This window comes from Telopea speciosissima, chromosome 7 (genome assembly GCF_018873765.1).
Source record: "Telopea speciosissima isolate NSW1024214 ecotype Mountain lineage chromosome 7, Tspe_v1, whole genome shotgun sequence".
Lineage (NCBI taxonomy): Eukaryota > Viridiplantae > Streptophyta > Magnoliopsida > Proteales > Proteaceae > Telopea > Telopea speciosissima.
Window position 1 is genome coordinate 5,602,516 of NC_057922.1, and position 12,074 is coordinate 5,614,589.

At 39.2% G+C, this 12,074-nt stretch overlaps 3 protein-coding genes across 5 annotated transcripts; 2 read left to right on the forward strand and 1 right to left on the reverse strand.

The window, feature by feature from the left end:
* The first annotated feature begins 684 nt into the window (after positions 1-684).
* LOC122669239 (protein SLOW GREEN 1, chloroplastic) lies at positions 685-6,367 on the forward strand. Of its 3 annotated transcripts, XR_006333984.1 has the most exons (6): positions 685-1,492; positions 3,710-3,856; positions 4,008-4,088; positions 4,393-4,616; positions 5,496-5,848; positions 5,975-6,367. XR_006333984.1 is itself a non-coding variant. In XM_043865952.1 (5 exons), the coding sequence occupies exons 1-4, from the start codon at positions 782-784 to the stop codon at positions 4,576-4,578; spliced, it is 1,125 nt and encodes a 374-aa protein (XP_043721887.1). In that variant the 5' UTR covers positions 685-781; the 3' UTR covers positions 4,579-4,616; positions 5,496-6,367. The 3 variants fall into 3 exon arrangements, 2 of the variants coding, with proteins under 2 accessions (XP_043721887.1, XP_043721888.1); XM_043865952.1 differs by having other exon boundaries at positions 5,496-6,367; XM_043865953.1 differs by lacking the exons at positions 5,496-5,848; positions 5,975-6,367 and having other exon boundaries at positions 686-1,492; positions 4,393-4,746.
* On the reverse strand, positions 5,736-6,137 carry LOC122667417. The gene has a single exon (XM_043863683.1). The coding sequence runs from the start codon at positions 6,135-6,137 to the stop codon at positions 5,736-5,738; it is 402 nt and encodes a 133-aa protein (XP_043719618.1).
* Positions 6,368-7,851: 1,484 nt separating the features above from the next.
* Positions 7,852-8,742, forward strand: LOC122666718 (embryogenesis-like protein). The gene has a single exon (XM_043862772.1). It carries the CDS (start codon positions 7,988-7,990, stop codon positions 8,528-8,530), a length of 543 nt encoding a protein of 180 aa, XP_043718707.1. The 5' UTR covers positions 7,852-7,987; the 3' UTR covers positions 8,531-8,742.
* The last annotated feature ends 3,332 nt before the right edge of the window (positions 8,743-12,074 follow it).

A 12,074-nucleotide genomic window follows, 5' to 3' on the forward strand; every position in this document is an offset into this window, starting at 1 on the left:
TCTAGACGTAGGTACACCCCCAAGCACAACACCAATTTTTTATTTTTGGTAAACAGACACAACACCAATTAGCGACACTTTTTCCATAACTATACATGCATAATAATTAGAAAAAAAGTTTTTTTATGGTTTTTGAGTAGATATCGGCTTTTTGTTTGGTTTTGGTCCGATACAAGCTGAACCTATTAACCAATTGGGTCCGTCTGACAGGTATAGGTAGGTACTAGGTTTGAGCCCAAACCACATTGGTTTGGTTATAGGATCCAGAGTTTGTTCCTTGTTGGCTTGTAGTTGTCACCACCAGGTTGGGTTAAGGGCCTAGGGCAGTGATTTAAAAATCAGTTTCGAATAGAAATTGGGTGTGACCAATCCTGATTCCGACTGATCTGGATTGGACCAATCCCAATTTCAACCGAGGTCGATCTCAATTTTGGCAGATCTAAATTGGATCAATCCCAGCTGAATCAGTAACGGTTCGGATCAAACCGATCCCAACTGAATCGGTAGTATACTATTAAAGATCTACAGGCCGATTTCGATCCTAAAAACCCTAGTTATGGGCGACCGGTCGACTAGACTAGCCCAACCCAGATCGAGTTGCATCCGTAGCCAACAAGAAGGACTGAAGGAGGCATCTCAGAATTGTGAATTCCAGAGTTTGCATTGCTCAATTTCGAAAGCGTCCTCATGCTCTTCGCCAAATGGGTAATCAGAAGAAGCGAAACATAGCCGTCTGGTGATAAATACCGAATTCCCTTTTCCCCATCTCTATTCTCCTTCGATGGGTTGCCAATCGATTAGTACTTTCTCGCTCTGCTCTCAAACACTTACCCTCAATCTCAAATTCCCAAAACTTGGGTTTTCCTATGGACCCAAAGTAACTCTTCCAAGTTCAGTCCATCTGAGCCAACTGCAGAAATCACTGTCCTTTCCTTCCCAACTGCGAGCCAGTAATCGACAATTGGGTAGGCTTCATTCACTCTCATACTTCCCTCTTCCACCACTTCAAGTGCCCCATCTAAATATTTCCAGGGTATGTTCTTTCTTCCCTCCCCTGAACAGTATTTTCAAACTCAGTGCGAATAAAATAGCTGTTTTGATTGTTTGGTCTCTCATTTGCTTGGGGAGTCTCAACCCTAGACCGGTTCTGGCACTACCCACAACCCTGAAAAGCACTTCTTCCGCATCAATGGAAGAAAGAAGAGATACCCAGAATGACCAAAATGATAACGAGGATATGTACTTGAAGATATTGGAGAAGAACCCAAGGGATATTGAAGCTTTGAAAGTGGTTTTGTATGCTAAGATGAGGAAACGGAAGACCAAGGAAGCTGTGGAGTATGTGGAGAAGTTGATTGATATCCAACCGAATGAAATAGAATGGAGGCTTCTTCAAGCTCTTACCTATGAGATGATGGGGAACTTCAGCAGGGCCAAGACACTGTTCAAACAAATCCTTAAGGAGAGGCCTCTTTTACTTAGAGCTTTGCATGTATGATTCTTGTTCTCCATTTATTCTTTATTTTTTCAGTTCTTGCTGGTCTTCAAGATGTATGCGTTGTATATGTGTCTATTTCTATTTTCCTGGTAGATTTTTATCATCTAACCATTAATAGACTATAAATAGATATACAAAAGGACATCTATGGACATGTCAACCCATGAATTCTTAGTTGAATAATTTAGAGATTTTAAAAAGGCATGTCAGTTTGAATCGGCCATAGTACTATTTCTTTGTGATTTTACATGATCTTATGTTGGTAGGGATCATTGTTTTGTGGGGATTCATAGGTCATATGTTTTCAGTCCTTGGTTACTTATGCTGAACCAAACGGAAATGTGTTATGTATCAAGTGATAACTTCAAGATATGAAAAAATTATGAGGTGATTTGGAGGCTCTGTTTGAAAAATATAAGTTTCTTTTTTTCTTTTTTTCTTTTTTTTTCTTTTGATCAAAGGGGTGTAGTTATGAGATCCGAACAATGTAGAGTTATTACCTTCTTCAAGTACTTCTTATACTGATCCTTTTTGGTAACCTAACCAGAAAACAAGGACAACAGCCCTTTTTATTTTTTTGTTTTTAATTAAAAATTTATTGAGGATTAAAAAGGAGGCAAACAAGCCTAAAGACAGACTAAAGGCAAAGAAAGCTAAAGCTTAAACAGGGGACTCAGTCCTAAAACATAATGGCGACGGCAACAAGCCCAACCAGAAAACAAGGACAGCAGCCCTTACAAATAGATGGAATACACGAATGTACCCCCGCCATCCCACTGAGACTTAAGGTACCAAGAAATATTAACAAACCAAAATTCTGAAGGAAGAGACTAATTTCTAATGTAGAAATTTTCCTCTCTCTCATAATTAGGGTTTTGAACCCTATATTTTGAGGAGAGAATGTAGCTACATTCCTATGCAACAGTTGCTTGAGGTAGGTGTTTTTCCAGTTCCTGTGTGATTTCTGAATTGATCAATGTTGAAATCCTTGGAGGAATCTGCACTTGTGGATTAACAGGTAACCTTAAGCCCTTCCTTTGATTGATTTGAATATCCTAATGCTACCTGAGAGAAGATCAAGGTGTTTAAAATTGTAAAATGGGCATTACATTCTTCAACCGTGGGAACCTAGGTATGGCATCAGTGGTATCATGAAAAATCAGTCATGTAAAACAAAGACATTTTACTGCAATAGCAAGGAGGTGCAGTACAGACAAATTGAAGGTGTTAAAAGTATATGGGGATAGCCAAAAAATAATTTGGGTCGAAATAGGAGAAAATACATTCATGCTTCTATTAAATGGAAGATATGGCTCTAAATAGAGTGGAAGGCTTTTGATCACACAGGATTTGCAGCTGACGTCAAATGGTAAGTTCTGAAGTCATTTAGCTTTATATTTCTTGTTACATGGTAGTTACCAAAATAATTAAAAAGAAAAAGGAAACAAAGTGAAAAAGGTATGCAGTTTCAATTGGAGATAAAGGAATGCACATTTAAATGTTATGTTTTTGAGATCATCTTCCAATCATAGTGATCAAACTTTTTGGATTCCTCAACTTCAATTTAAATATTTCTCAGATTTTTTCCTCTTGCAAATTATGTCTGGAAACAGCCTCTCTGCAAAAGCAGGGGTAAGGCTGCGTACATTATGACCCTTCCTAGACCCCACAATGGCGGGAGCCTCGTGCACTGGGTACGCCCTTTTTTTTTTAAAATTATGTGTGTAGCTCTTCGAAACGAGTTTCTCTGTTTCTATTGAAGACTTCCTATGATGATACACATAAAATGAAGCAAAATCTTGTTAGAGGCACAGGGAAAATGCCTTATAATGTGCCTGATGAACTAACTTTCATTGCCAAGTTGTATCCTTCTAGTAGGTTGTCTGAATTCATACAACATCGTCTTTTTGTTGTTGAGATACTTTTGCAGATCCATGATAGTTTGTGATCTGCTTAATCATTGAGCTAGTTTGAATTTAGTCAATAAAACATTTGGGTCTTCTCATTTTTTCCATTTCTCCTGTCCCTTTGTAGGTTTATATTAGATCAGAAGAGAGTACATTTAAATTCATTACAAATTCACAATGCTTCCTGCAGTCTTTTATTTTTTTTGGTGGGGGGGGGGGGGGGGAGGGGAGAGGGAGAGGGAAGGGGGTTGGGAATGGGCAGATGTTGTTGCTCAATGGATCTCACCGCACTCATCTTCCACAGGGTTTGGCAATGGTGATGCACAAGAACCATGAAGGTCCAGCTGTCTTTGATATGTTGGACAAGGCTTTGAAACTTGCTCAACGTGAGAAAAGAGTCACTGAGGAGCGAAATATAAGAATTTTAATTGCACAGATGCATGTTGTGAAGGTGGTAACTTAGATCCTTCCAATAAACTGAGCTCAGTTATTGAATTATTCCATTTATTGGAGCAGTGATGTCAAAAATAATTTGATTTCCTTGTTTATCCCGTATGATGTTAACTTTGTCCATTAAGGCAATGTTCTTGTCTCCTGTGCAGGGTAACTTGGAGGAAGGCTTGAAAAATTTCCAAGATCTGGTTAACGAGAACCCTCGGGATTTTCGGCCTTATCTTTGCCAGGTAGAACATGAACTTAATATTGCTAGATCTTGCTAATCCACCTTTAGAATGAATGGTTAGTTTTACTGTCATTGTTGCTACTGTGCAATGTGATTTGGGTGCCTGCTTTAATATTTAAAGCGAAAAGGGGCATTATGGAATTTTTGTAAGGCTTGTAGGATCTACCTTGCAAACTACCTTTCTATTAATTGATTTTCATTTCTCTGTTCATTCTCAAGGATTTAAAAAAAATATATATTAGAAACAAGCAAGTACATCTTTGTGGTTTCATCACTGTTTTACTAATTGTGGGTATCTGTTTTAGGGGATAATCTACAGCTTGCAGGATAAAAAGGAGGAAGCACAGGAGCAGTTCGAGACATATCGGACTCTTGTCCCTGAAGAGTTTCCCCAGAGAGGATTCCTTGATGATGTGGTACTGGCAGCGAAGACAGAATCTCGGCAACAGCTGGAGAAGGATTTTGAAGTTGAATTCTCCTACAGGAAGTGAAAATCAATAATCAATATGCAGAGAGAATCTGTTGGGTGGTATGTTATGGATAAATAGAAATCTGTATATACTGTTTATCAATTGCAGCTCCCAAGAAAGGACTAATCTCTTTAAAGGACTTGTTTTGGACTCAATGAGGTGGTTTACTGTTTGTATCATTTTATGTTCTAACTTCTCATGCATTAATCATGCACTGCCTAACCAGCAACCCAGACATTTCTCTTTTGGTGGTGCTTGAACGCTACACCTAAGGAGGGGGGTGGGGGGTGGGTGGGTGGGTTTGAGCAGCATATCCCAGAAAGTTGTAAACTGGAGGGTCATAATTATTTGATCTAAAGCTAAAACCTGGTTGCCCTGAAAAGCATGGGTTAAGAGTTGAATATAGTCTGTATTTTGGGCTGCAGGTATTCTTTGAGGAATGAGTAGTATAAATTTGGTCTTCTAAGTGGTGTCCACTGGTTTATGTTTGATGAATCTACCTGTTTTGTCAATGTAACCCGGTGGAGATCACAACCACGACACCACCATTTAAGAGTTGGGAGGGGGGAAGGGGGGAGGGGAGATATTCACCACCACCGTAGCCAAGGGAAAGATTATTTTAGAACAGTCTATAGATCCATATATATTTCACACCTGCTGGAGGTAGATCCTCCTAGTAGCTGACCCCACAAACCGATTACCCTGATCAGAATAACAGCTTGATCAGATGACTGTATATTCTTTTTCAGAAGAAAGATGCTATTTTGTTCCCAGTGATGCCTTGCACAGTAAGAGATGTTACAGGGAGCATGGAACCAACTAGTGGTGGGTTTCCAACCACTTGCAAGGATGCAAAATGCATTCCATTTAATACTTTTACCAATATATTTTGAGTTGACTTCCATGAAGCTAATCCCTCATTTGATTTTTTGGCATAGTATGACATCAAAGTCAAGCATCATTATCAACACCTGGAAAAGAAAAAAAGCACAAGAGCTATCTGTTGGCACTGCAACAAATTCCAGTAGTTCGAGTAAGCACCTATAACTAATTAGTGAATTTTTGTTGAAGGAGCAGACACTTCTAAACGCTTTAGCTGCCATAAGTTTTGTAGAATTGTTACTTCAAATTTTCCATGTCCATGTAACATGTAAGAGAAAGAGAGATTTACATTATGACTACTTAAAGGAGATTGCAGCACAAGTTCTGGCAGGAGGAACAACTATATTCCCAGCAGAATCATAAACAATGATACCAGAGAAGTCTGGGACCTGGCACTTCTCACCCATGAGTATGTTCTTCTGCCAAACACAGACATCTTGTTGTCCTGCCATGCTTTCTTCGCCATATCCTGGTTGGACCTGTTGAGCCCTTTTGGACATTATGAATGCTCCTTCTGTGTTGAGCTGTATAACAGGTTCATCAGAAGAGAAACCATAACACCTCCGCCAGTTACGCCTTTTCCATGAATGAGAAGCACACATGAAGAGTGCAAAGGAACAGAGGAGGAATGCTGCAATGCCTAGACTTGCCTGAATTGTGCTTGCCACATCTTGTACAATGGGAAGTTGACGAGCCATTGGAGGTCCAATGAGGGTGGATAGTGTCACAGTGGAGTTTATGTAGTGAAGGTTTGCAACTTTGCTAAGGGGAGTTGTTACGTATGTGAGGATTTGTTAGAGGAATTTAGGTTGCCTTGGATCTTGGTTTTAGTATGAAGGAATGGTGGGTTTGGTAACCCAAACCAACTTTGACCCTGGATTGGTTGACCAAACTGTTTACCAAAATTGAATTGAACCGTTTAAACCGGAATCAATAAACCGTTTATTAATTAGTTTAAAAAAGTAGAACCATTTATTAAATGATTCAGATTGATTTTGAACCGATTGAAATTGATTAGAACTGGTATGCTATTGAACCAATTATGCATACCTATAAAAAACCGGATAGTTTTGAAACCTTTAATGTTTTGCATTGAATTTACACCATATAAATTTATTTAATCTGTTTTTATTTCTTAAGTCACAATTTGTGACATTTATTTCTTAAGTCACAGCATAAATGTCGTAGTTCAAGCCAAACTAAATTATGTTCATTCCTAATTTAACCCAAAATCGATAACTTAAATTGACAACAAAACCGAAATTGAAACCGATAAAAATGTTCAACTGGAACCATTTAGGTATTTATTCCAATTTGGGACACTAGAACCGTTTAATAAACGGTTTGGTTCTATATTCTACCTTTTATACATTGATCAAATCGAAACCATTAATTGGAACCGAATCGATTAACACCCGTAATTCAGACTTCCCATAGTCCAAATGTCCAATCACAAGTTCAAATCACCATGGATGAAGAGAGGACTTCTTCATCTATGGTGAAGGAAAACTTGATTCATTATTAAGAGTCGATATATTTAGGGTGCATCTGGTTGCAACCGAGCATGGCTATGAGAGTCTGATTAGCCCTTAAGTGTGAATGGCATTCTCTAGAATGATAGGGTGGGGTGAAACTGCTAATTTTGCTTGGCTTTGGCAAAAACAGAGAAATCGTTGGAGAACTCCTTGGAACCTTAAATCATGGCCATGAAAAATAAATGTGAATATTGTTCGGGAATTACATCAAAATTCTTAAAAGATGAAACTAGGTGTGTCAAAAAAACCCGGCCAGCCCGATCTTGTATTTTATAATAGATATTTAAACAATTTATAGAAAGTGGGTCTTGATGCAATGGTTAAGGTTTCTCAATTGTGACCAAGTGGTCATAGGTTTGAGTTTGGAAACAACTTCTATGTGAAAACAATCTCCCTTGGCAGAGGGGGTTCACGAGGGTATTTTGGAACATACAAAAATCCTAGGAGGGGTTTGTGAACCTGTGGGGATAAGGCGATCATTGTGTGCTCGGCTCAGTTTATGCTGCACAGGCCGTTACGGGCAGGTGCGTCGTCGAAGATCTGGATGGGGGGTAGGAAAGGGGAACGGGGAACGTACCCGTCAGGAGACGAACTCGAGACCTCCTGGTGAGCAGGGGCATGAAGCGTACCATGGCTCACCAACTGCAGTAAGATGCAGCTGTTGGTAATGAGCCATATCTTCTTTCCCATTAATTTTGAACAAAATTGTAGCAGTGTGGTGACCACGTTCCACCATGTCCACGGTCCACCATAGTAGCAGGTGGTGAGATAAAAATAAAATTTTAAAGAGGAGAGTCTAGGTATTTGTTAGTTGTTACGAGTTACGACACTTAACTCGAGATATTTATTTTCCAGAAAAATACTTGCTACTAGGTTCGAGTTCAATCGCCCATGAGATTGAAGTTGTAGATGCGTGGCTGCGTGAGGGAAAGCTGCTTTTGCCTCTCCGTTCTAAACCTTAGCTACCTTCTTCTACATCTACATCTTTTTCCATATTGAAGAGGAGAGAAGAAATGGGTATAATGCGTCGGGTTTCGCAGGTTTCTCTCATTAAATTCTCCTTGAACTACCGTTTTCGTCAATTTTTAACACCCATTTCTTCGTTTGTTCTCAAACCCTCCTCAACAATTTTAACTAGATTTGTTTCTGGCTCCATATCAACTCCTACACTGGAGATTTTCGATCTGCCTATCTCGAAATTCCACTCTTTGGCACACCCAATCAGTTCAGATCCTTCGACCCATCTCAAAAATCATGAAAATCTGAGGAAATTCAATGATGAAGCTGCCCCAAGCTTTGATTCGAGTAAAGAGATTGATGAGATTAATCTTAAGTTCGCAGAAGCTCGAGAAGAGATCGAGATGGCTTTGGAATCGAAGGAGACGGTTTACTTCGACGAAGAGGCGGAAAATGCTAGGGAAGCTGTGAAGGTTGTCTTGGACATGTTCGAGGGTCTATTGGCGAAGTTACCTGAGAACGAGAGGGCTTCGTTGCAGAGGTTCATGGGACTAAAGATCGAGCAGTTGAAAGCTGAGCTTGAACAGTTGAACGATTGAGTAGGTTGGTTCATTGGGTCTTCTTCTAAAATCAAATTTTTATTTCATCTTGCTTTCTCTTTGATGAGGTGAGTATTGTCTGGGGCGAAGGATTGCTGCCTTTGACAAGCGGCTTATGTTGGAATGTATCAGATATTATTAATCTACAGCTTCGGCAGTTTGAATTTTTCTAGTATTCTCAATAATGATTTGAATGTTATTTTTCATGGAAACTTTTGCATTTCCGGACCTATTTATTTGTTAACATGCCCTGTCATCACCATGGATACTACTACAAGTAAATGTGCTCGGATGTTCTTTACGCGCGTTACTCCTGCGTTAGTCCTCTCATGCTATCTTGAGAGTTAAATCTTCATTCATCGGGTTACACTTCTCTGTTCTGTTGTTTGAAGATTAGGAAACATCGAGGACATAATTGCCTGTCAATGTCATGCATTTCCCACTGCCATTTCTTTTTCAATTTACTCGAATACACTTGCCTCATGTTCTTGCATTTGCTGGGAAGGTTTCTATATTGGTCAACCAGTTGTGTTATTTCATCACATTATATCATCCCCCCCACACCCAAAAAAAAACCACATTATATGTAGAAGGGGGTTTTTATTATAAGGGGAAGGAGAAGAAAAGGCATAGCCAAGAATAACAGTAGGCAACGAGCCTACAAAATACCCAAAAAAAAAAAAAAAAACAGAGAGAGAGAGAGAGAGAAGCTCTACAAAACAGATTGTGTTCAAGAAATGAAACTCCTAGATCATATGGAGAGATTTGTTTCTAATCACACGCTCACAATTTTTATTACAAAGGCGACTTGAAATGCCCTCTAGGTCCTTGTTTCACTATCCCTAGTAGACCAATATATCCAATTCGTCAAAATTTCAGATAATGCTATTAGTGCTTTATCCCCAGTAGATCAATGCATGAGACAGTAGGAAGCTTAGTTTTGTGGACTGGTCTTATCTGAACCTTCAAACAACACCTCAAATCCTTGAATGTTTTGTACTTCTCATTAAAAAATGTCTTCCAATTTCATTCGAAATACTTCCTTTCCTTAATCTTGTGGGGCCAAACTCTGATTCAGCTCCATTACAACCTCTTGTGTTCTCTATATTCTTGGAATGTGTTCTTAGTTTCTGTTGTTTCCCACCTCATCTTTTCTAGGTTTATCCGAAAGACCTTCCATAATCTCTAGCATATTCTTTGTTTCTTGCTCGACCCCTTCAAAAAAAAAAAACTCCAATTCACTGACCGGTTTTCTTTGTACTTTGAAAACCCATTCAACAGGATCAATAAGATCTCCTGATTCCTGTGATTTTAATTGCTATAAAGATGAGGATTGAGTCTCAGTATTAATAACCTCTGCGATCCTTGGACAATAGGGTCAGAGGCTGATGCAGTATCCAGGCTACAACAGAAGCAAAACTTCCTGCTGCATGAAGACCAGGGCCCTTCGAGGTCCTGCGGTTCAAGATTTGAACTAGTTTTCTGGTTCAGACTAACCCTGCAGTTCCAGATTTGGTTCACCCAAGATCCAGAATCATGGGGTCTGTTTTGGGAGTCCTATTTCTTTATTTTTATTATTATTAAAATGTAAGAGTTGGCTGGATTAGGATACTGTGAATCTACACCTATTTTTAGTCAGTTTCCTTTTTGAATTAGGAAGCTTTCAAAGCAGCTGTCGGCTGGAAGTTTTAGAGTCAGTTTCTAATTCTGTTTTGTGCTTTTCTGGTTAGTTTCTAATATTATAAATAAGCATGTAAGGGCACAGCCCTACCCAACGATTTTGACAGTGAATGGAAGCTCTGTGGATTTCAGGCTTCCTCTTCTGAGATTTAAGAGTGTTACTTCTGTGGATTCAGAAGTGGACTGCTGTGGATTCTTTAGTTTTTCGTGGTGGATTCCAGATCTCCAGTTAGGTGGATTCTCGACTGGTTTACTCTTCTATTTCCACACTTCCTATCTTCGATCGATTCAGGTCAATTTTCTGCACTCTCCCAACCCTACATATGCTAGTTTCTAGTTCTATTCTACTTGGTTTAGCTACTATTCTGTTGACTAGTTTCTGTTCTATTCTCCCATCAGTTACTACATTCTGATTCATACTTCGGTTTTAGTTTCCAGTTCTATTTTCAAAACCAGAACTCTTCCATCAATTTTCAGAAACCGTATTGCTATTCTGTTTCTTAAAACTCCAGTGTTCTGAAACTGGGTTTAAATTCTGATTTCTGGTTCCTGTTTGTGACTGAATCATTGATTACTGCCTAATTCAATCTGGTTTTGAGCCATTAAATTCCCTGCTATCAATTTTGACTTAGAACGTTTTGGTAGCCTGCAAAAAGTGGGATTCTTCCCTATCTCTAAATCTAGTCTTGGATTCCTTTCCAACTTTGATGGCCTGTTCTCCTTGACAATAGACCAATTGACCAATGGTTTAGTCAAATCTGATCCGTCCTTATTGCATCAGTAGGGGAGTGTTCCGCCTTAAAGGGAAGCACCCGCGCGAGCAGGTGTGGACGAAGTGAAAGCAAGAATGTCGGCTTGAGTAATGCAAACATTGGTGAGAATCCAATGCCCCGAAAACCTAAGGGTTCCTCCGCAAGGTTCGTCCACGGAGAGTGAGTCAGGGCCTAAGATCTGGTCTGAAATGAATTTCTAGATCATGGATTTTTCAACATCAAGTTGGTAAAAAGAGCGAAATTCTTGTTGATTGGTATTCTGTATATGTATCCTCCAAAAATCTCATGAAAAGCCTTTTGCTCGCTTTGTATATACTCTTTTTCTTTTATGTGAGATATCAGGAATTACTTATATCCCATTCCTAGGACTAGTCCTAGGAATAGTATGTAGAAGACTATTTGACTTGACCTTTTTTCAATCCAAATTGGAGTGGTATGGCTATGTCACTATTGTCAGATTGTACATGCCATATAATGCATGCATCAATAGTTTTCTATTCTATTAGTATTAGAATTAGATAGTAGAATTCAATTTTCCTAAAAACCTGTTAAGTTACTAAAACCCCATTGGAGGGCTGGGCTTTCCTTCTTGATACAATCTGTTGCTGGAACATAGTGTCATAATAGTTAACCTTCATCTCTGTTAGAAGGCTTACAAAAGAATGCTTCAGTTCTTTGTGAGATGGATGAGGAGGCTTCGTTTTAAAACCTGGTGGAATATGAGAGCTTGTCAAAATCAAATTGAAAGAGATTGGGCGTCGTTTTTAATTTCTGGTGAGTATTTACCAGATCCATCTGTCGAATTGGCTGGTCAGTGGTTCTCAGGGATTTGGTCAGAGTCTCTGCTGAGTCAGCTGCTGGTAAAGATTTGTTGGCCCTTTTGCCAAGTCATTCTTATTGCCTGGGTCTGTAGCCGATTCTATAATAGATGAGAGATCTATTGTCTTTTCAATAATTATGACAAGGAAAAGGAGGGACAATTAGATCTGCTGAAATGTGTGTAAAAAATGTATTATGATTTGGCCATGACAAACAAGGGCTTTCCTGGACTATGATTTCGATGAAGAAAAGGTCTTCATGGATGATGATTT

Coding starts and splice junctions, on each gene's coding strand:
- LOC122669239 (XM_043865952.1), top strand. CDS start 782: ATGGGTTGCCAATCGATTAGTACTTTCTCGCTCTGCTCTCAAACACTT. Junction 1,493..3,709: donor TTTTACTTAGAGCTTTGCAT/GTATGATTCTTG, acceptor CATCTTCCACAG/GGTTTGGCAATGGTGATGCA. Junction 3,857..4,007: donor CACAGATGCATGTTGTGAAG/GTGGTAACTTAG, acceptor TCTCCTGTGCAG/GGTAACTTGGAGGAAGGCTT.
- LOC122667417 (XM_043863683.1), bottom strand. CDS start 6,137: ATGGCTCGTCAACTTCCCATTGTACAAGATGTGGCAAGCACAATTCAG.
- LOC122666718 (XM_043862772.1), top strand. CDS start 7,988: ATGGGTATAATGCGTCGGGTTTCGCAGGTTTCTCTCATTAAATTCTCC.